General features: G+C 42.9%; 2 protein-coding genes across 5 annotated transcripts in view; one reads left to right on the top strand and one right to left on the bottom strand.

Moving 5' to 3' along the window:
- Nucleotides 1–3925, top strand: part of LOC139539745 (protein kinase C-binding protein NELL2a-like) — a 112923-nt gene extending 108998 nt beyond the window's left edge. Inside the window, exons 19-20 of the mRNA XM_071342981.1 lie at nucleotides 2955–3179; nucleotides 3426–3925. Of these exons, the coding sequence (XP_071199082.1) occupies nucleotides 2955–3179; nucleotides 3426–3467 (267 nt within the window). The 3' untranslated portion in view covers nucleotides 3468–3925. The remainder of the gene's footprint in view (nucleotides 1–2954; nucleotides 3180–3425) is intronic.
- A 3376-nt stretch (nucleotides 3926–7301) lies between these two features.
- Nucleotides 7302–21296, bottom strand: part of LOC139539746 (transmembrane protein 117-like) — a 90715-nt gene continuing 76720 nt past the window's right edge. For all 4 annotated transcript variants that reach the window (XM_071342982.1, XM_071342985.1, XM_071342986.1 and 1 more), the window contains 4 exons: nucleotides 17626–17723; nucleotides 16298–16457; nucleotides 10794–10923; nucleotides 7302–9673 (listed from right to left, as the gene is read on the bottom strand). In XM_071342982.1, coding sequence (XP_071199083.1) covers nucleotides 8994–9673; nucleotides 10794–10923; nucleotides 16298–16457; nucleotides 17626–17723 — 1068 coding nt within the window. In that variant the 3' untranslated portion in view covers nucleotides 7302–8993. The remainder of the gene's footprint in view (nucleotides 9674–10793; nucleotides 10924–16297; nucleotides 16458–17625; nucleotides 17724–21296) is intronic.

Consider the following 21296-nt stretch of genomic DNA (forward strand, 5'->3'; position numbering starts at 1 on the left):
TACCATAAAATGCCTCCAACGTCGTTTTAGAGAATTTGGCACTCCGTCCAACCAGCCTCACAACCGCAGACCACGTGTAACCACGCCCCCAGGACCTCCACATCTGGCTTATTCACCTGCGGGATCGTCTGAGACTAGCCACCCGGACAACTGAAGAATTTCTGCACAAACTGTCAGAAACCGTCTCAGGGAAGCTCATCTGTGTGCTAATCGTCCTCACCAGGGTCATAACCTGACTGCAGTTTGGCGTTGGAGCCGACTTCAGTGGGAAAATTCTCACCTTTGATGGTGACTGGCACGCTGGAGAAGTTTGCTCTTCACAGATTAATCCCGGTTTCAACTGTACCAGGGAGATGGAGTCGTGTGGGCGAGCGGTTTGCTGATTTCCTACATTGTGAACAGAGTACCCTATGGTGGCGGTGGGGTTATGGTATGGGCAGGCATAAGCTATGGACAATGAACACAATTGCATTTTATCAATGGCAATTTTAATGCACAGAGATACCGTGACGCGATCCTGAGGTCCATTGTTATGTGATTCATCACCTCATGTTTCTGCATGATTATCTGTACACAATTCCTGGAAGCTGAAAATGGCCCAGTTCTTCCATGGCCTGCATACTCACCAGACATTTTACCCATCGAGCATGTTTGGGATGTTATGGATCAACGTGAACAACAGCGTGTTCCAGTTCTCGCCAATATCCAGCAACTTCGCACAGCCGTTGAAGAGGAGTGGGACAACATTCAACAGGCCACCATCAACAGCCTGATCAACTGATCAAGATGTGCCGTGCTGCATGAAGCAAATGGTGGTCAGACCAGATACTGACTGGTTTTATGATCCACGCCTCTACCTTTTTTTTAAGGTGTTTGTGACCAACAGATGCATATCTCTATTCCCAGTCATGTAAAATCCATAGATTAGGGCCTAATGAATTTATTTCAGTTGACTGATTTCCTTATATGAACTGTAACTCAGTAAAATCATTGAAATTGTTGAATGTTGAGTTTATATTTTTGTTCAGTGTAAATTGAACGTCTGTATATCAAAAAGAAGAGCGATTTTGGTTTGTAACCCTGGAAAAATGGTCTTTCAACTCGCCAAATTGAGCCCCTTTTCAATTGATCCCTCTTTGAGAATAACTGCTCCAAAAGCGAGATGCGCATCTGGAAAAATATTCTGTCATATTTTATTCTGTTATATTACGTCATGTTTTGTACTATAAAATAGGTGAGTCTTGACTGTGAACTGGGCTCAGGAAATAAGTATCTTGTCTGCTAAATTAACAAAACAAGGCTATGCCATTGCGCAGCCACAGGCTTCCACAAGCAAGCGCCATTGCTGAGGTTACTGCCTTTTTGAAGATTGTGTTCCACGATAATATAACCCGTTGATATTATGGTTTCATCAAATCAACAGCCTCGATTCGTCGGCATGGACTCTACAAGGTGTCAAAAGCATTCCACAGAGATGCTGGCCCATGTTTACTCCAATTCTTCCCACAGTTGTGAAGTTGGCTGGATATCCTTTGGGGGGTGGACCATTCTTGATACACATGGGAAACTGTTGAGCGTGAAAAACCCAGCAGCGTTACAGCTCTGGAAACAAACGGGTGCGCCTGGCACCTACTACGATACCCCATTCAAAGGCACTTAAGTCTTTTGTCTTGCCCATTCACCCTCTGAATGGCACACATACACAATCTGTCTCAATTGTCTCAAGGTTTAAAAATCCTTCTTTAATCTCCTCCCTTTCATCTACACTAATTGAAGTGGATTTAACAAGTGACATCAATAAGGGATCATAGCTTTCACCTGGTCAGTCTATGTCATGGAAAGAGCATAATGTTTTGTACACTCAGTGTATATGGGCAATTTAGCAATTAGGATTTGTTATCTGTAATGGCTATGATATATTAGGCATTGTTGGCCTATAGATAAATGAGCAAAAACATTTCTGGCCATGTGTCCTAAAAATATATTTTTTATTAGAGTACTTGAGTTCAATATAATTTATTATGGCAAAACCTAATAAAAATTGTTGTGTTCTGTTCATCACATTGAATTTTTTCAAACATTTTTGGGGAACCCCGAATTTCAGACAGTCTGCCACCCATGGAGGGACCTACCTGCATTTGTCCAATAGAAGCTCGGAAAAACGTTTTCCGTTTTGAGTGAACGGTTTCCTTTGCAAAACATTTGCAACAGATGTAAAGTTTTGCTAAGGAAACCGACTAATGAATACACCACGTGTATGTGTGTGTGTGTGTGTGTGTGCTTGTGCTCTTTTTCCAAGGAGGTGTAAACCACAAAAGCTCAGGGATGAAAATGTTAACAGAACTAGGTCATGCAGAATCATAGCTTAACCAGGATCTATAAAGTTGGTCAGAATATATGACATGTTTTCACTGGGTTATTGAAACGACTGCTGGAGAAATCCAATAAGGCGTTCTCTGCTACAACTGTGTAGTGATTAATATAAGAGGGAGTATGAACGGGTGACCAAAACAACTCCATTAGGAAACACATTTAGCCCAGTGTCTGAAAATGTCTTTCTTCTCATACTGCTACTCCTACGCAACAACATATTCTTAGCCCTATGTACTGTACATCTATGATGTATCAGGACAAAATGTCTATGTTAATGACTTCATCAGGGTGGTATAGAAGTATGCCTAAACATTTGGCAAGGGGCAGGATCTATTCAATACAATTGTAGGGGTGATGGGCTGCACATACCAGTGGAGGCTACCAAGGTGAGGACAGCTCTTAATAATGGCTGCAATGGAGTCAATGGAATGGTATCAAACACGTGGTTGATACCATTCCATTGGCTCCATTCCAGCCATTATTATGAACCGTCCTCCCCTCAGCAGCCTCCATGGGTATGTATCATTGTATTGTCCCCGTGATATGACTCCAGTCTGTCTTTCTGTCTCGCCCGTCCACAGCAGGGGCAGGTGGACTGCTGGCCACTGTTGTGCCCCCATGTGGACTGTGAATTCACGGTGGTGCCTGAGGGCGAATGCTGTGCCCGCTGCGTCACTGATCCCTGCCAGGCCGACACCATACGCAACAACATCACCAAGACGTGCATGGACGGGCACGGCATCCAGCGCTTTAGCGGCTCCTCCTGGGTCAAACACAGCACCGAGTGCACCCTCTGCCAGTGCAAGGTAACAGCCATGGATATTCCTTATATCTATGCAGACTTCAGCCAACTATACCCCATGTTGGCGCTAAACACTCCATGACTATCGAAATTCTAAATGTCAAACAAAGTTTGCCTTTCAGTGAGAAATAACAGAACATAATAACAGAACCTCATTCTGCAGTAGAAAAACTTCAAAGAGAAGAACTGTATTGTGGTTAAAGTCTAACAGTGACCCACTCTAAAGTCTCTCTCTCCTCCTCTCTTTCAGAATGGACATATCTGTTGCTCAGTGGACCCCATGTGCCTTTAGTTCCTGAAGCTCTGAAGGCACCTCCCTGTACAGTGTTATCCATGTAAAAACAACCAGCGTTTTCCACCCTCCAGCCCAACTTCTTTATACCAAATACAAAACATGTATCATAGAACACAGATGGACTACAGTACCCACAAGCCCCCTCTGTGTTCAGCCTCACCAATCAGGGTGACCTGTGTGCATTGAGGAACACCCCCAAATCATCTGCAACATGACGCTGTAAAATACTATTATACTGGCATGAATGTGCTCGATGTAGAAACATTTTGCTAATTTCTAAACTCTTTAAATCTCAACGATATCCTAGATAGCGGTTGTTTTAGTGTAAGTTTCATTTGCTACATTATTAAAGTTGTCTATATTTTGTGGTCCTCTAGCATTATTTTCTATTCATCTTTTACATTTATTTCCAGGCTTGTTAATGTGTAATGGTGAATAAAGTATTTCAATTTACATTAATTGTTTGAGCTTGTCTTTTTTAGGATGTTGTTGTGTATTAGTCATTAGAAACCATCGATCTCCTACTTAACCACGACTTGTGTCTGTATTCATATGAAGTCAAAAACTTATCCTCTCAGGTCTCGTGTACCCGAAAATTCAATCAACACAGATGACAAATCGCTTGAGCTTTGCCTTCCCAGATCTCCCCACTTCCTGTGAAGAGGATAGCGAGGTGAGAGTTAGTTCATGTCAGAACACATGTTTGTGTGACAGTGTGTTAGAGCAGAAAAGAGGAGAGGAAACTCAGCCTGACACCAGCAATCACAGCCTATCAGTGGTACCTACACATCATCACGCCTGACCTTTCACATCAAATATTAATTGAGCAGGTGGACTTCCTCTGTCTGCACTGCTGCCGGTGTACATGGTGCTGGTGATGATTACATAGTACAGTGCAGGATCCAGAACCATCCAGATCAGTCTGATTCTGAATGGATAATTGGAAGGTGTTTGAAGTTTAGGATTTTAAGGATAGCATTTTGAGGGTTTGTACTGGATTTGATTGAGAACTTTCATTTGTTCAATACATTGAGCATCTCATTTGTGTATACTGTGATACAGTATACACAATGTCCCAATTGGTTTGCTTTGCTTCCTTCCACTGGTTCCAGAGGTAATGGTAATACTTGTATGATTCAGAGTACAGTGCTTTAAACTCCTAAAATAATTAGCATATTAATATACAGGCTGGCTGGGAGGAATGAGTTGTGCCTGAAGAAGACTAACCCACTAATTCCCTGGGTCTCCCTAGCAGCAGCTTCTTACATGAACAAAAACAAAGCGGATCCGAACCATGGAGCACATTGTTATTCTACCATTTCCTCTCCTCCCTCAGTGGAACATTTGCCATCTCTCTCTCCTTCGAAACGTGTTATACCTGTCAAATGATGAATATAGACTACTGTGAACGTGTGCCTGACTGCAATGAAAGCGTGCGTGTGTGCGCATGCGAGTGTGTCTGGTTTGTGTGTGTGTATATGTGCGTCCGCAGTGGCTGGAAGCACACTGGCAAGGGCACCATCTGGCAGGCTTTGGTCCAGTGACTGCAAGCCGGTGGTGATTCCTAGCCAGTGGTGACTCCTAGCCGGTGGTGGCTCCTAGCCGGTGGTGACTCCTAGCCGGTGGTGGCTCCTAGCCGGTGGTGACTCCTAGCCGGTGGTGGCTCCTAGCCGGTGGTGACTCCTAGCCGGTGGTGGCTCCTAGCCGGTGGTGGCTCCTAGCCGGTGGTGACTCCTAGCCGGTGGTGGCTCCTAGCCGGTGGTGGCTCCTTGCCAGGGGCACAGGGGTAGTGGCACAGCGGGGCTAAGTGGCTGTCCAGCTGGCTCCTAAATGTCCAATTCTCCATGGTGGGGTAAGTTGAACTCACCGCAACAGATGTCTCCGCCCACATTACTGCCTGTCCTGTGTTCATTACTAATGGACACTTATATTATTGGGTTTGGCAAAGGCAGGAGGACTAAGGCAGTGGAGCAGCGCAATAGTTTTACGTGGAGATCTGTAAACACTGTAGCCTTCATAAACCATTAGTTTACAACATGCGTGTTAGTTGACATTGACAACTCTCAAGGCATCAGAAGGGTAATGTATTGGATGTCAGTCATCAGACATTATTGAACCGTTTCATAGATCTTGGACGTACAGTGTAGAATGCTACAGTAGCTTGATTCCTCTGTAGGGGACCTGGTTCATATTCTCTGTGTGTCAGAGGGAGCAGCAGAGACTCAACCTCAACTCTTTAATTATTAATTGGGAAATTTGTTAATATGTAAATCCAAGACAGTGCTGACTCTATGTATAGCAAAGCCTCCAATTATCACTATGTCCGGATTTAGCCTACATTTAACTAGGTATGACATGCAGTATGTGCTTATCTGGCAAAATAGTTGGTTGGTTGAATGCACTAAAGCTGCAGTCACTTATTTTTGATTCTCCCAACAAGTGTTGTGTATTGCATCAGTAAGTAAGTTAAGGGAGGTGTCAACACTCAAGGCTACACTAGCTGAGAAACCACCTCCGCTACATAGCCATACAGTATATGTGCAGGTATTAGTTCCACAGTGTGCAACCACCATTGCTTAACTCAAAGCACTTCATCCTCGCTGATAAAAATGAACTCTCGCCACCTCTCTATTCCAAAGAAAAGGAAGCAGAAGAAAATCAATAGGAGTAATACTTTTTTTTTGTCCGTCAATCTCTCTTCCAAGCGAGTGACTGGATATAGGCTACTCAGAGACTAATCTGAGCCCCCCGTCTCACTGTTAGGCATCAGAGGCACAGTAGGAATCAGACAGGGATAACATCATCACCCACAGCGTCAGACACAGCTGACAGACTGAGACTGTCTTCAGACCAGTCAGTCTCATGGGGAAACCACCCTGCCTCTGTCCTGACTGATGGATTCACAGGAGACTCACAGTTCACAGACATGAAGTTGAACTAAAATTAGTTTGAAGCCAATTCTTGCAAAGTTGCATGACTATTCCTCACTTACAGAAGGGCATACTTTACCCATCTCATTTTGGGAGTACACAACTTGGGCACAGACGTCCCACCTTTCTCATCCCGAACATTATTGAAACTCTTGGTTTGATGATTTCCCTCACTTACTGCATACACCCATAAATCAATATCTAATTTCTCACTGCAGTGGCACACTGGGAATGGCTTCAGCGTAAGACCTAGCACTCCAGCTGTAAGAAATATGTTTCCCTTAGCCAACAAACTACACTGTAGAGTGACTAGTTGATGGTTTGACTGCCCAGTTTGACTTTTAGAAGCATTCTTGTACAGCTCCGTGCCCCCTATGTTTGACATGGTCTGTATCTTTGTAAACTAGCTACAGTATATTGTATTCTGTATCAACAAACGACTAAACTACAGAACGTCATTAGTGAGAAGAGGGCTAATCATGGCCTAATGGCATGAACAGGGCTATGTTTAAGTGTAGATAATATCTTTCTCTCATATCTTACCTTGTGTAAATACAGTACTACTATAATTATACTATCTCTCTCATTTTCCAAGTTTTATTAGTTGTATGTACAGGATACACCTGGTATACACCATCCAATGAAATGTTTACTTGCAGGTTCCTTCTTGGCAATGCAACAGTAATCTTACATATTCCATGTAACTGGGTCAGCAGCTGTATGAAGTTGACCTGAGGAGTTGCTTGGCAACAGTGTCAATGCGCGCTATATCTACTGTATATAAAATATGAACTAGTTTCAGCATTGAGGTTATGTAACAGATAGGCACCTCATTCTATCTCACACTGATATTCTTCAATCCCACAAAGTATATCAGTTAATAAGGGCACCGGCAACCTAGTATGTAGCAAAATGTATACATTTTATTGATACCATTACTCGGCAGACATTTATTGCGTCAACATGTTAAAAAGAGATATCCTTTGTTTAAAAAACACACAACCACACACACAAGAATGCAAAATAGCTGTCAGTTATGCAACACAATACCATGTATAACAGCAGGGGGAACATTCAGTTCCAACCAAAGCACAATATTTTACAAACATATCACTAGATCACTTAAAGTGAGATAAACACACTCATTTAGCCATTGCCCCATACATTTAGCAATTTGTTGCCTTGTTGCGAAGCCATATCTCCAAAATGAAATAAGTTGAGCTGTAATGAGGACTCTGACCTGTAAAGTGTAGAAGGGGGATCACTGAACCAAGGACCATACACGACTTACATTAACTACATTGACCTCTTCACAGAATTGTCAGCTCTCGCTGTCTCTGACACATACACACGCACAAACTCAGACGCACAACACATTGTTAGAAAACACTTAAATAACAGAGCATTGGCATACAGTAGTTGCACACTTAACGTATGTGATATAATAACGCTCATAACTCTCATAACTACTAAAAACTCCCATTCTCTTTTGCTTGTCAGCTGTAAGAGGTCACATTCTCTATGTGTTCTCTCAAACCAAACCATACACTGGCTTCGAACCAAGGTCGTACTTGTGGTACATATACTGCTGGGGGATATGATATGGGTAAGGTGCAGCAGTTAGATTTGGTGTACTTCTCTCTCCTTCTATAACAAAAGCACATTTACCCCACCAAGGGCAAATGACCTTTCTGACCTAATTGGCATTACATCTGAGTATAATGACCAGATAAGCGATCATGAGGTGACTTTTGAATGTTATTTGAAAATAGCTTATGCCTTTTATCTTGCATTTGATAATACAACCAGAAAATGAAGAGGTGGTCATAGTATTATCATCATCATAACGATGTTTAGCAATCAAGTCATTTCTATGACGACAAGAGAAGAGGCACGTGAAGATGGGATATGTAAGAATTATCAAGATAACACATTCATTCAAAAACCTGTGATAAAGTCTGAAAGGGTAAACATTGTCCAACATTGTGAAGTGGAACATTGAAATAAACAAGACAGACACACATTATCAGACATCTTCTGTTTTGCTGCCTATGGTATAGACTATGTTGCTGTCCTTTAGTGGACGTGGGTTATCAAGGCACCTCTTCAACTGTAATACTCTAGTTGTACAATATAAACTAGCCATGACCATTGTGTCATACATCGACTGTAGAAATAGTTCCCCACATAGGCACCAAAATATGTCACGATAAGAGAAAACATCTTGATATTATAAAAACGGCAAATCTAGCTAGAGCACCATGTTGACAATATAACTTTACAGTGAGGGAGGTTAAAATAAGCTGTTTGTCATTGTGTTGGTGTCAGCTTAGAGGTTTTACAATTCAAATAAATAATCATAATAAAAAGCCATCAGGGATATCACAGTAGCAAAACAAAGTGGCCATTGTAGCTACATCTTCCTGCTCCAGGAATACTCAATCAGTGTTGGGTTCAAAATCTACTCAGACTGAAAAAGATCTAGACTGAAAATGAGTTTCAGTTTGGTCTCTCTCCTGTGTCTCCTCTCCTCCCTCCAGGCTGTCTGTCTGTCAGTAGAAGTATAGCAGTACTTCCCCTCAGGGCAGTAAGGTCAGGGCGGTGACAGTTTGCCGACATCAAAGGAAACCGCCGGCTCTCTCGGCTCCGCGCCTTTGATGACAATGCTGGGATGCGTCTCCTGGCTCTCCATGGAAACAGGCGAAGTGGAGTTGGTGGAGGTGGCAGAGTGCAGAGCAAAGTGATGCCCGTCCACCGACAGCAGCATGGGGGTTCCGGAACGTTTGAGCGCCTCGCTCATAGAGATGTGCACCTCCTCTGGCGTGAGTCCCATGTCCTTACTATACTCAGACGGAGACTTCCTCTTGATCCTCTCGTACGTCTTGTCCACCTGGCCCTCCGGGAAGGTCTCGCTGTCCTGGAAACGTCCCAGCAGCCAGATGAAGAAGCCGAAGAGGACAAAGGCAGCCAGGCTGGGGATGAAGGCCAGGCACTTGACTTCCAGGCTGGCACCCACGTAGCGGCTATGCAGGAACATGTCGCGATGCACGTACGAGCGGTTGGTCAGCGGGTCCACGTGGCTGGAGCGCCACTTGTAGGTGAGCGTGCTGCGGTTGAAGTCGCCCAGCGTGTGGGGCTCCTCCACAGTGAAGATCTTCTCCCCTGGACCAACGTACTGGCCGTACTCGTAGGGCTTGTAGAAGATCTGGTTCTTCCACATGTTCAGGTCCAGGATTAACACCAGGAAGATGATGCCGTAGTTGAACCACTTACCTGCAGGGACAAACAATATGGAGAGCAGTTAGGGTCATTTCTAGATGTCAAAAATCCAGTTTTATTGTATTTATTGTGCCCAAGCTGACGTTGACATGCTCTTTAATTCACTGATTTCTGTACTGTTGGGACAAATTCTAAAGCTTTTAAGAATCAAATGCATTTAAGGTAATCAATTGACAAAACACAGGCAGTATGTGTGTTAAGGCATATGAGAATATATTTGCAGGTACCAGGTCCAACATTGACACTTAATGAAATGAGGTCATAATATTAATGGTAGCAATCTCTCCAGGTTTACTGATCTAAAGTCAGATAGCTTCATGGGTACATGTGACACAATTCCTTCCCTTTCCTGAGACGCACCACCGTTAACAAGCTTTTAGTCAAAGCAATCACGTACTGTAAGAATATTAACATAATGCTAAATGGATGTGCGATGCATTAGGGTTAACAACCAAGCGCAAATCAGGGAGCGTTTGAACATTTTAACATCTAGCATGGGAACATTAGTTTCTCTCCCCCTTAATGGTTGTCACATTTACAGTTTAGCAGATGCTCTTATCCAGAGCGACTTACAGGAACAATTAGGGTTAAGTGCCTTGCTCAAGGGCACATCCACAGATATTTCACCTAGTCGGCTTAGAGACTTGAACCAGCGACCTTTCAGTTACCGGCCCAACGCTCTTAACCTCTAGGCTACCTGTCGCCCCACATGAGTTTAATAAATTACTTATAATTAAAGAAAACAAGCGCAACACATTGAATAATATCAATACTTGGGGCATGCTGTGGAACAGAATGAAACCTGTGTGATTGTTTAAATGGAAGAGTTAACTCTCATATGTTTATACACATTGCACCTTTCTGTCTGACGCAGCAGGGATGCTAGGTGGGGCAGAAACAAGCAACACTGGTAGGATGAAGAAGACACATGTCAGAACAGGTATATCTGATCTGTATTCATCTTAGGCCAGTGTCATGGTGCAACCATCAAAACACAGCTGGTCAGATAGAATGTGAAAATATTGAAGTAATAGTGGTGACCCTCTATACCACCTAAATCAATTGGGATAGTATAGTATGTTTACTTATATAGTATGCTTGCTAATATATGTACCTGTGATATGGATGTGGTACTCCTCTTTGAAGATGCTCTTGCAGACAGGAAGTTTGAACTTGAGCTGAGTGGTGGACATGCCAGGCAGGTTCATATCCAGGTCGCCCATGAACTGAGGAAAATCCCAATCCTAATGACATCAAACATATGATCAAACAATGCAAATACAAAATACATCAGCCCATCCAAATAATTTACTGATAGTGAAAGCTTTTACTGAAGTAAACACACATCATGTAACACCTAGCATAAAAGCAAAGACAAAAGAAGAATCTGAACAATACACAGGCTCCAAAGTCTAATGGTGTGTGTGTAGCAGGGATTTATTTTAATATATAAAATGATACTAACGAGGGATTCAGAGGAGTTGTCCATTGACGGGTAAGTTACCACAGAGGTCAAAAGCCTAACTGAGAGCTGCAGCACAGTGTGTGCTTACATGGCCTTGTATTGTGCCTGTGTGCATTGACGTTTTCTCATGTCAAAACACCTCAGGAATCACTCACAGACATCTATCTATAAGTTGCCCTCTGTGTCTCAGTCTTTGCTTTGGAATAGTCAATACAGACTCAATATCATATAAATGTAAGATCCCGGAACATTGTCTGAAATAAACAAGTGATAATGTCTGGGAAGAATGTGATGTGTGTTGAACAGATAGAGGGACATACTGTACATTTTAGACAACAAAAGCACACAGATCTTTCCAGATTTTTATGAATAGCTGCATTTTCATCAGATTCTAACAGTCTAGTTATGTCACTAAACAGCAGCCATTTCTAATGCTATAAAATTCTATACATTTTAAGATGTTAGGGTGAATGAAGAATCCATATGTATGAATGTTCATATGGAAGAATATGAGAAGGGATTTCCCCCTTGATATTAATTAGACCTTCCACCTACTCAACTGTACTTCCTTTCCTGATACAGTCCCACTAATAAGCTTGACATTTAAGTCATGTGCCCCCCTCACAATAAATAATGAGTCTCTAGGACATACTGTAGTAAACAGTGCACACACGCACACATGCATGCGCACGCACAGAAGCACACAAAACAGTTACAAGTTTGCTAGGTCACAATTGATTCTTTGGAAGAGACACTCACACAGTGGCTGTGTGTTCAGTGTTCTGTCACTCATGGGGACACTACGTCACCCGCCTTTAGTAAGGGTAGACATCAAGAATGTGAGCCCTTTGGGTGTTGCCATAGAGTTGCATTAGAAGTGCCCTTCCAAGAAGGCTCAATGTCATTGGCCACAGATAAAATTACGTCTAATCACGTGATATCTACAGTAGCTTTGATTGGACAACATCTTACTTTCAAAATCTTAGTTAGCAGTCATCATCATAAATCAAGTAGACAATCTGTTTAATCCTTGTCATATGAAGAGAAATTATAGATAAAACGTATCGGTGCTCATCAGCCTTTGGACATAAACATTACACAACAAGTTGGAAATCGCAAATTCAACAATGAGTTGTTTGGAAGGAATCGGTGACAGTGGCTAACCCGCAAGCATTGCAACTGGGAAGTCAGACTGAAAAAATACGTTTTGAACGGTCATTCAACTTGGAATTGAAAATATTTTTCTTTGATGACAAAATTTGCCAATGAAGGACCGCCGCGCACAACAAGGTGAGTCCAAAAATGTCTTATATGATGTAATATGCCAGGGAGATATGGTCAGCCATATCAGCTATGTTTTCAAAAAAAAAGCAGTAAACAAGGCTGAATGAACTGTTTCGCTGCCAGACAAGGCTCTGCTGATAGCCAGGTGTAGCGGTGGTAAGGATTCACTCCATTGTGCTGTTGGGACAGCTTTATGTAGACCCTAACAGTTTCTGGGCATCGCTTGTCGCCGTTATAGTGCAATTCATGTATTGTTTAGTATTGGGATAACCCAAACATGGGTTAATTTAACCATCAGTTGGGTTTTATTCATTTTCATGCTGGGTTGACCCAGCAGCTGGGTCTTTTTTAATGTAATCCTCAGGTTCTTTTCAGGAGGTGTGGCTTATTAGGGGTGTGGCTTCCGGCAGTTATTTTTGGCCATCCGTGAGAGTAAATGTCATTCCTGTTCATCATGTTTTTTACTTTTCTTGTTGAAAAGCTTTATCTCAAGTATAAATACAGTACACACACTAAAAGGTAAAAAAAGATATATGTTTTGAGAAAAATAGTGGTTAGACAACTGCAAACTTCAAGGAGTAGGGCATTCAAGGAGTTGGTTTGATGGGAAGTCATGATGTCATCGGCCTTGCCCCTCACTTGAGGAACAACAGAGAACAAAAGAGGAAAGGCCCACCCCCCTCACTTGTGCTAGTTCATGACTTACCTGGACCACCTATTGAGATGTGCCTTTTGTAAATCAGATGACATATGAGCTGAAAAGGAGACTGGAGTGCCACTTTAAGTTTGTACACTACAAATAAAACTGTTCTTTAAATATTTTTACACATTACATATTCTACTATAATAACAGGATTTTTTACACATTGCAACAAAGTGATGTCTATCACAACATTGAGATTTGTATAGGCTTTTAAGGAACTCTGTTAGCTTCAGTAAAGCTTCAAAAGTGTCTGTGTTCAACCTTACCATGTGATAACAATACAACAGAACAGATTAACCAGAATGACGCTTACTCTCACAGGTGGCCAAACATAACTATCTAAAAGCCACAACTCTACTAAGCCACACCTCCAGTCTTCTGATCTAACCCGCTGGGTCATATCTCAATAACCCAGCATCAATAACCCAGCATCAATAACCCAGCACTAACAACTCAACCTTGCTCGTTTTAGAAAACAACCCAACTAAGTGGCCCAATGCCTGCACCCTGCAGTTGGGTCATCCAAACAACCCAACATTTTTGAGACTGTACCAGACAGAACATGTACATATGAAGGTGAATGAAGCCATTTCAAAGGCCGTGACAGAGGCGGAGTAGAGGAGTGTTTATTGACTTTACCAGAGTAAAGTGCATGGACAGCCAGCCTCAGATCCATGTGAGTACTACCGGCGGGGACTAATTGAAATCATAAATAACCGTAGTAAACGAGAAAACGAGAGGAGGCTAGCAATCATAAACAATGAAATCTGAAAGATGCAGGGGTGATGTGATTGGTGGGTAGTTGGGTACTGGCTGGGGCCAGGGAGTCAACATAGGGATGTCATACTATGGAGACTGCTGTAGTCATGAGGCAGGAGATGAGAGCTGAAACTGACAGCATGCTGAATAATAATAATATATGCCATTTAACAGACACTTTAATCCAAAGTCACTTACAGTCATGCATGCACACATTTTACATATGGGTGGCCCCAGGAATCAAACCAACAACTCTGGCATTACAGACAACATGCTCCATCAACTGAGCCATACAGGACCAAGATGGTCACTATGCCTTGGCCTGTTTCTGAGATGGAAAGGGACCCCGGTGAAGAGCAAGGAGGCCTATGCAAACAAAAGCAGGCATGGAAAAAAGTTGTGAGAAGTTGTAATCTTGTAATAAAATCATTTTAAACTATTGAATGGCTGAGCTGAGGTAAATTAAATAGCATTGAAAATACATTATATCGGATTCGTTCTTTTTTGTCAGTTATTGTGCTACAGATAAATAATTTGTGTTAGCTAATAATAAAAGTGTGGTAACAACAGGTGCCAAGTGTGCAGAATAAGGTAGGCTGAGGTATTATTGACACAATAAGGTTGTGTACTTATCCATGAGCAGCTACTAGGTAGTTTCAATAATGAATAATGTAGAAACAGACATTTAAGGGATACTACAGATTAGACTACTCCATATCCTTTAAAACAACAAAGCTGTGGAAATACACTACATGACCAAAAGTATGTGGACACCTGCTCATCGAACATCTCATTCCAAAATCATAGGCAATAATATGGAGTTGGTCACCCCTTTGCTGCTATTACAGCCTCCACTCTTCTGGGAAGGCTTTTCACTAGATGTTGTAACATTGCTGTGGAGACTTCCTTCCATTCAGCCACAAGAGCATTAGTGAGGTTGGGCGATGATGTTGGGCAATTAGGTCTGGCTCGTCCCAAAGGTGTTCATCCTAAAGATGTTCGATGGGGTTGAAGTCAGTGCTCTGTGCAGACCAATCTCGACAAACAATTTCTGTATGGACCTCGCTTTGTGTATGGGGGAACAAACTTTACAGTTGACACTTTGCATTCGGGCAGGTTACGTTCACCTGGCATCCACGAAACCCAGATTTGTCCGTCGGACTGCCAGATGGTGAAGCGTGATTCATCACTCCAGTGAACGTGTTTCCACTGCTCCAGAGTCCAATGGCGGCGAGCTTTACACCACTCCAGCCGACGCTTGGCATTGTGCATGGTGATCTTAGGCTTTTGCGGCTGCTCGGCCATAAAAACCCATTTCGTGAAGCTCCCGACGAACAGTTATTGGGCTGACGTGGCTTCCAGAGGCAGTTTGGAACTCGGTAGTGTGTGTTGCAACCAAGGACAGACGATTTTTACGCACTAGGCACTTCAACACTCGGCAGTCCCATTCTGTGAGCTTATGTGGCCTACCAATTCACGGCTGAGCCGTTGTTGCTCCTAGACGGTTTCACGTCACAATAACAGCACTTACAGTTGACTGGGGCATCTCTAGCAGGGTAAAAAATTGACTAACTGACTTGTTGGAAAGGTGGCATCCTTTCCTTCAGCAACGGGTGTGGCTGAAATAGCCAAGTCCACTAATTTGAAGGGGTGTCCACATACTTTTGTATATATAATGTATGTTCATTAAACATTAGCAGAAGCCAAACTAAATCCGGCTAGCGTTACAAACCAACCAGTCTGCATTTAGCTTGGAGCCACTGGGCTGAAAGCCTTCTCTCTTTGAAACACTGTTATGCATTTTCTACCCAGACAAAATATTTGCATATTCATGAGTATGCCACTGACAAATCCTTCATTGATGTATAGTCTCCTGTGGGATGGAGAACATTGGGTGGAAAAAAGGAAAGAAAACATAACATTTTATGAGTCATCATTAAGGAAGGCCTGGGTTCACGGAGGAGGAGAGGGTGTAGTTCCTTGCCTGAAGCATGGTCGGATGGGGGGATTGCTGGATAGCTGGGTGGATGATGGATTAGGGGTAAGTAGACATGCAGGTTCAGACTGATTAAATGTCTCCCTCTCTCATCCAAGTACCACAGTGACCCTTTTTTATTTAACCTTTATTTAACTAGGCAAGTCAGTTAAGAGAAAATTCTTATTTACAATGACAGCCTAGCAACAGTGGGTTACTGCCTTGTTCAGGGGCAGAACGACAGATTTTTACCTTGTCAGCTCGGGGATTTGATCTAGCAACCTTTCAGTTACTGGCCCAACACTCTAACCACTAGGCTACCTGCTGCCCCTGTGGCTGAGGGAGGGGTGAGGAAGTGGAGAGATAGAGGAAAAAGTGGGGGAGAGTATAGGAGTCCAGCTAGTTTTTAATTGGCCATGGGGGAGCCCCTACCTGCATGACAATGAGCAGGTCAAAGACCAGGATGAAGGATACCAGGAAGGCCCTGGAGACCTCGTCGCTGGGCAGAAATCCCCGGTTCAGGTTGTCCCAGCTGATCCAGTCAGTGCTGATGACCAGCAAAACCACTGATGTCAGAGTGATCAGGACCGTCCTGGAGGAGACCGGAAGTAAAACCGCATTACTTTCCTGTTAATAACCTGGGACACTCCACAGATTTACTAATTACCACTTTATTAGTCCATTTGTTACAGCGGACGACAATAATTTGCCTTCTGCTCATTTCTCTAAAGTACACAACAACAATATAATTATAACAGGAAGTTATCATAGGTTTATGTAAATATTAATGATGGTTAATAATTCTGTTAGGTATCATTTGATGTTTATCTGTGTGTTATGGACTTTGGATTTAGCAAACTATATTTGGCTTCTCTTTGTACTTGTTTCAATGTCATTCAGTAATTATTACACTGGTGTTGTGTGGGTTGTTGCATCCCCATGGTGACTGGCTGCATTGCCGGTAGCTTGCACCAAGTTCATCATATCATATTTCAATTGTTGTGAGTCAGTTTGCATTTTAAAATCTAAATCCAGTCCAGATTACTGATTTTTGTAACTGTCATTTGTGATTTACCCAGATTCTTTGCCGCATAATGTCAAGATACATTCCTCAACATATTTATGAATCATACTTTCTCAACCAGTATTTGAGATTTACAAATCATACTTTCTCCCGAGAGTACACATTGATTATGACAGTCAGACTGGGGGCATTCATTAATAAGACGCATTCATTAATAAGACAAAGGCTTCCAGAGGAGCCACAGAGACTATATTTCGACACTCTGCATCCTAAAATAGAAGAACAATCAATTCTATGGGAAACATAATGCATTGGAGAGTGTGACTTTGAACTTCCATTTATTGGTAATTTACAAATGGAAATGCTCAGATAATACCAAACTACTCCAACACATGTTGATGTTTGTACATAAACTCAAATAAAGGCAGGGGTATAGCTGGCCTCGTGACCTTGCTGTGTCTATTGATTTCCTCTTCCTGTTCTTCTAAATAAAGGTGAAAGATTAACAGGGCTATTGACTGTGTGTTACTGTGTGTAACCCCACGAGGAGCACAGGGCTTTGTCTGAATACCAATACATGAATGAATACATGCATGCTAATGCACACACACATACTCATGAACCCTAGCACCCACACACACGTACTCATAATCCCTAGCACACACATGTACACATACACTGATTGTGCTCAGAGGCAGCATACTGTAAATGCATTAGACTGGAGAATAGAACATACCAGAAGAGGATGATCCTGTGGTTGCCTTGTTTCCAGAACCTTCTGGCAGCTTTGCCCCAGTCTGGGTAGTGCTGGTCCTGGAGCATCATGTCAGTGACCTGGGAATAAAACAGGGTAACTTAACACGTGACATGTGTGAGGGAGAAATAAACTAACATCAAACTGAGATGGTGTTTCCAGGAATCATTCATTTCTGAGTGATCTCTGAATGAGGCTAAAATTAATTCATAGAATCACATTCGTACCAGATTGAGCTTGTGTTATTTCATTGTGAATACAGTGTTAAAATGGATGTTTAGAATTTGCCATTCTGCCGATGGAACGCCGCAATGGAATGGCATAATCAATTCAAATGGCATTGCTTTGTTTATATTCCTATGCTATACAGTCAATCATTAAAAGTAATCTAGGTTTATTTATTTTCGATCAACATTCATTTAGATTTTAAAGGGTTGTTATACCCAACTATGCAAATCCAGACTTTCGGAGAAGGGACTTCATTGGGGCGAGGGTCATTTGTCAGCAGGCCACATCTCCTTCAGGCAGAGAGAGTGGAGAAAGATTTTGTTGAGAATAGGGGTGTTTTGGTGACCGTATTACCGCCACACCGGAGGTCACGAGTCATGACCGGAGTCAAATTCCAAACGGTAACTAGGCTTCTCCGAGCTCTGATGCTGCTGATGGTCATTAGTAGTCTACCAAACTTGCTAACTGCCTGGTACTCAGCACTCTATTGTCCCTCTAATCACTCTGACATCAATGCAAATGTTATCGAAAATATAATCAAACACTTCATGAAAACCCATGAGATCATGTTGCGCAACATTTCTATAGGCTCAAATCAAATAACATTTTATTGGTCACATACACATGGTTAGCAGATGTTATTGCAGGTGTAGCAAAATTCTTGTGATTCTAGCTCCAACAGTGCAGTAATATCTAACAAGTAATATCTAACAATTACACAACATATACACAATACACACAAATCTAGTTAAAGGAATGGAATTAGAATATAAAAATATATGGACGAGCAATGTCAGAGAGGCATAGAGTAAGATACATTAGAAAAGTATAGGATACAATATATACAGTGGGGAGAACAAGTATTTGACACACTGCCAATTTTGCAGGTTTTCCTACTAACAAAGCATGTAGAGGTCTGTCATTTTTATCATAGGTACACTTCAACTGTGAGAGACCGAATCTAAAACAAAAATCCAGAAAATCACATTGTATGATTTTTAAGTAATTCATTTGCATTTTATTGCATGACATAAGTATTTGATACATCAGAAAAGCAGAACTTAATATTTGGTACAGAAACCTTTGTTTGCAATTACAGAGATCATACGTTTCCTGTAGTTCTTGACCAGGTTTGCACACACAGCAACAGGGATTTTGGCCCACTCCTCCATACAGACCTTCTCCAGATCCTTCAGGTTTCGGGGCTGTCGCTGGGCAATACGGACTTTCAGCTCCCTCCAAAGATTTTCTATTGGGTTCAGGTCTGGAGACTGGCTAGGCCACTCCAGGACCTTGAGATGCTTCTTACTGAGCCACTCCTTAGTTGCCCTGGCTGTGTGTTTCGGGTCGTTGTCATGCTGGAAGACCCAGCCATGACCCATCTTCAATGCTTTTACTGAGGGAAGGAGATTGTTGGCCAAGATCTCGCGATACATGGCCCCATCCATCCTCCCCTCAATACGGTGTCGTCCTGTCCCCTTTGCAGAAAAGCATCCCCAAAGAATGATGTTTCCACCTCCATGCTTCACGGTTGGGATGCTGTTCTTGGGGTTGTACTCATCCTTCTTCTTCCTCCAAACACGGCGAGTGGAGTTTAGACCAAAAAGCTCTATTTTTGTCTCATCAGACCACATGATCTTCTCCCATTCCTCCTCTGGATCATCCAGATGGTCATTGGCAAACTTCAGACGGGCCTGGACATGCGCTGGCTTGAGCAGGGGGGCCTTGCGTGCGCTGCAGGATTTTAATCCATGACGGCGTAGTGTGTTACTAATGGTTTTCTTTGAGACTGTGGTCCCAGCTCTCTTCAGGTCATTGACCAGGTCCTGCCGTGTAGTTCTGGGCTGATCCCTCACCTTCCTCATGATCATTGATGCCCCACGAGGTGAGATCTTGCATGGAGCCCCAGACCGAGGGTGATTGTCCGTCATCTTGAACTTCTTCCATTTTCTAATAATTGCGCCAACAGTTGTTGCCTTCTCACCAAGCTGCTTGCCTATTGTCCTGTAGCTCATCCCAGCCTTGTGCAGGTCTACAATTTTACCCCTGATGTCCTTACACAGCTCTCTGGTCTTGGCCATTGTGGAGAGGTTGGAGTCTGTTTGATTGAGTGTGTGGACAGGTGTCTTTTATACAGGTAACGAGTTCAAACAGGTGCAGTTAATACAGGTAATGAGTGGAGAACAGGAGGGCTTCTTAAAGAAAAACTAACAGGTCTGTGAGAGCCAGAATTCTTACTGGTTGGTAGGTGATCAAATACTTATGTCATGCAATAAAATGCAAATTAATTACTTAAAAATCATACAATGTGATTTTCTGGATTTTTGTTTTAGATTCCGTCTCTCACAGTTGAAGTGTACCTATGATAAAAATGACAGACCTCTACATGCTTTGTAAGTAGGAAAACCTGCAAAATCGGCAGTGTTTCAAACACTTGTTCTCCCCACTGTACATACGAGATGGATAATGAAAGATATGTAGAAGTGACTAGTGTTCCATTTATTAAAGTGGTCAGTGATTTCAAGCCTATGTGTATAGGCAGCAGCCTCTATGTGCTAGTGATGGCTATTTAGCAGTCTGATGGCCTTGAGATAGAAGCTGTTTTTCAGTCTCTCAGTCCCAGCTTTGATGCACCTGTACTGACCTCGCCTTCTGGATGATAGCGGGGTGAACAGGCAGTGACATCGGGTGCTGTATTTGCCCCCGGTGATGCGTTGGGCAGACCGCACCACCATCTGGAAAGCCCTGCGGTTGCAGGCGGTACAGTTGCCTTAACAAGCGGTGATACAGCCCGACAGGATGCTCTCGATTGTGCAACTGTAAAGGTTTGTGAGGGTTTTAGGTGATAAGCCAAATTTCTTCAGCCTCCTGAGGTTGAAGAGGCGCTGTTGTGCCTTCTTCACCACACTATCTGTGTGAGTGGACCATTTCAGTTTGTCAGTGATGTGTATGCCGAGGAACTTAAAACTTTCCACCTACTCCACTGCTGTCCCGTCGATGTGGATAGGGGGGTGCTCCCTCTGCTGTTTCCTGAAGTCCACAATCATGTCCTTTGTTTTATTGACGTTGAGTGAGAGGTTGTTTTCCTGACACCACACTCCCAGAGCCCTCACCTCCTCCTTGTAGGCTGTCTCGTCATGGTTGGCATCAAATCAAAGTTCAAGCCTACTACTGTTGTCGTCTGCAAACTTGATGACTGAGTTGGAGGCGTGCATGGCCACACAGTCATTGGTAAAAAGGGAGTACAGGAGGGGGCTGAGCACGCACCATTGTGGGGCCCCAGTGTTAAAGATCAGCGAAGTGGAGATATTGATTCCTACATTCACCACCTGGGGGCGGCCCATCAGGAAGTCCAGGACCAAGTTGCACAGGGCGGGGTTCAGACCCAGGGCCTCAAGTTTAATTGTTTACATTTTCATTTTTTT

This window comes from Salvelinus alpinus, chromosome 15 (genome assembly GCF_045679555.1).
Source record: "Salvelinus alpinus chromosome 15, SLU_Salpinus.1, whole genome shotgun sequence".
NCBI classification, from domain to species: domain Eukaryota; kingdom Metazoa; phylum Chordata; class Actinopteri; order Salmoniformes; family Salmonidae; genus Salvelinus; species Salvelinus alpinus.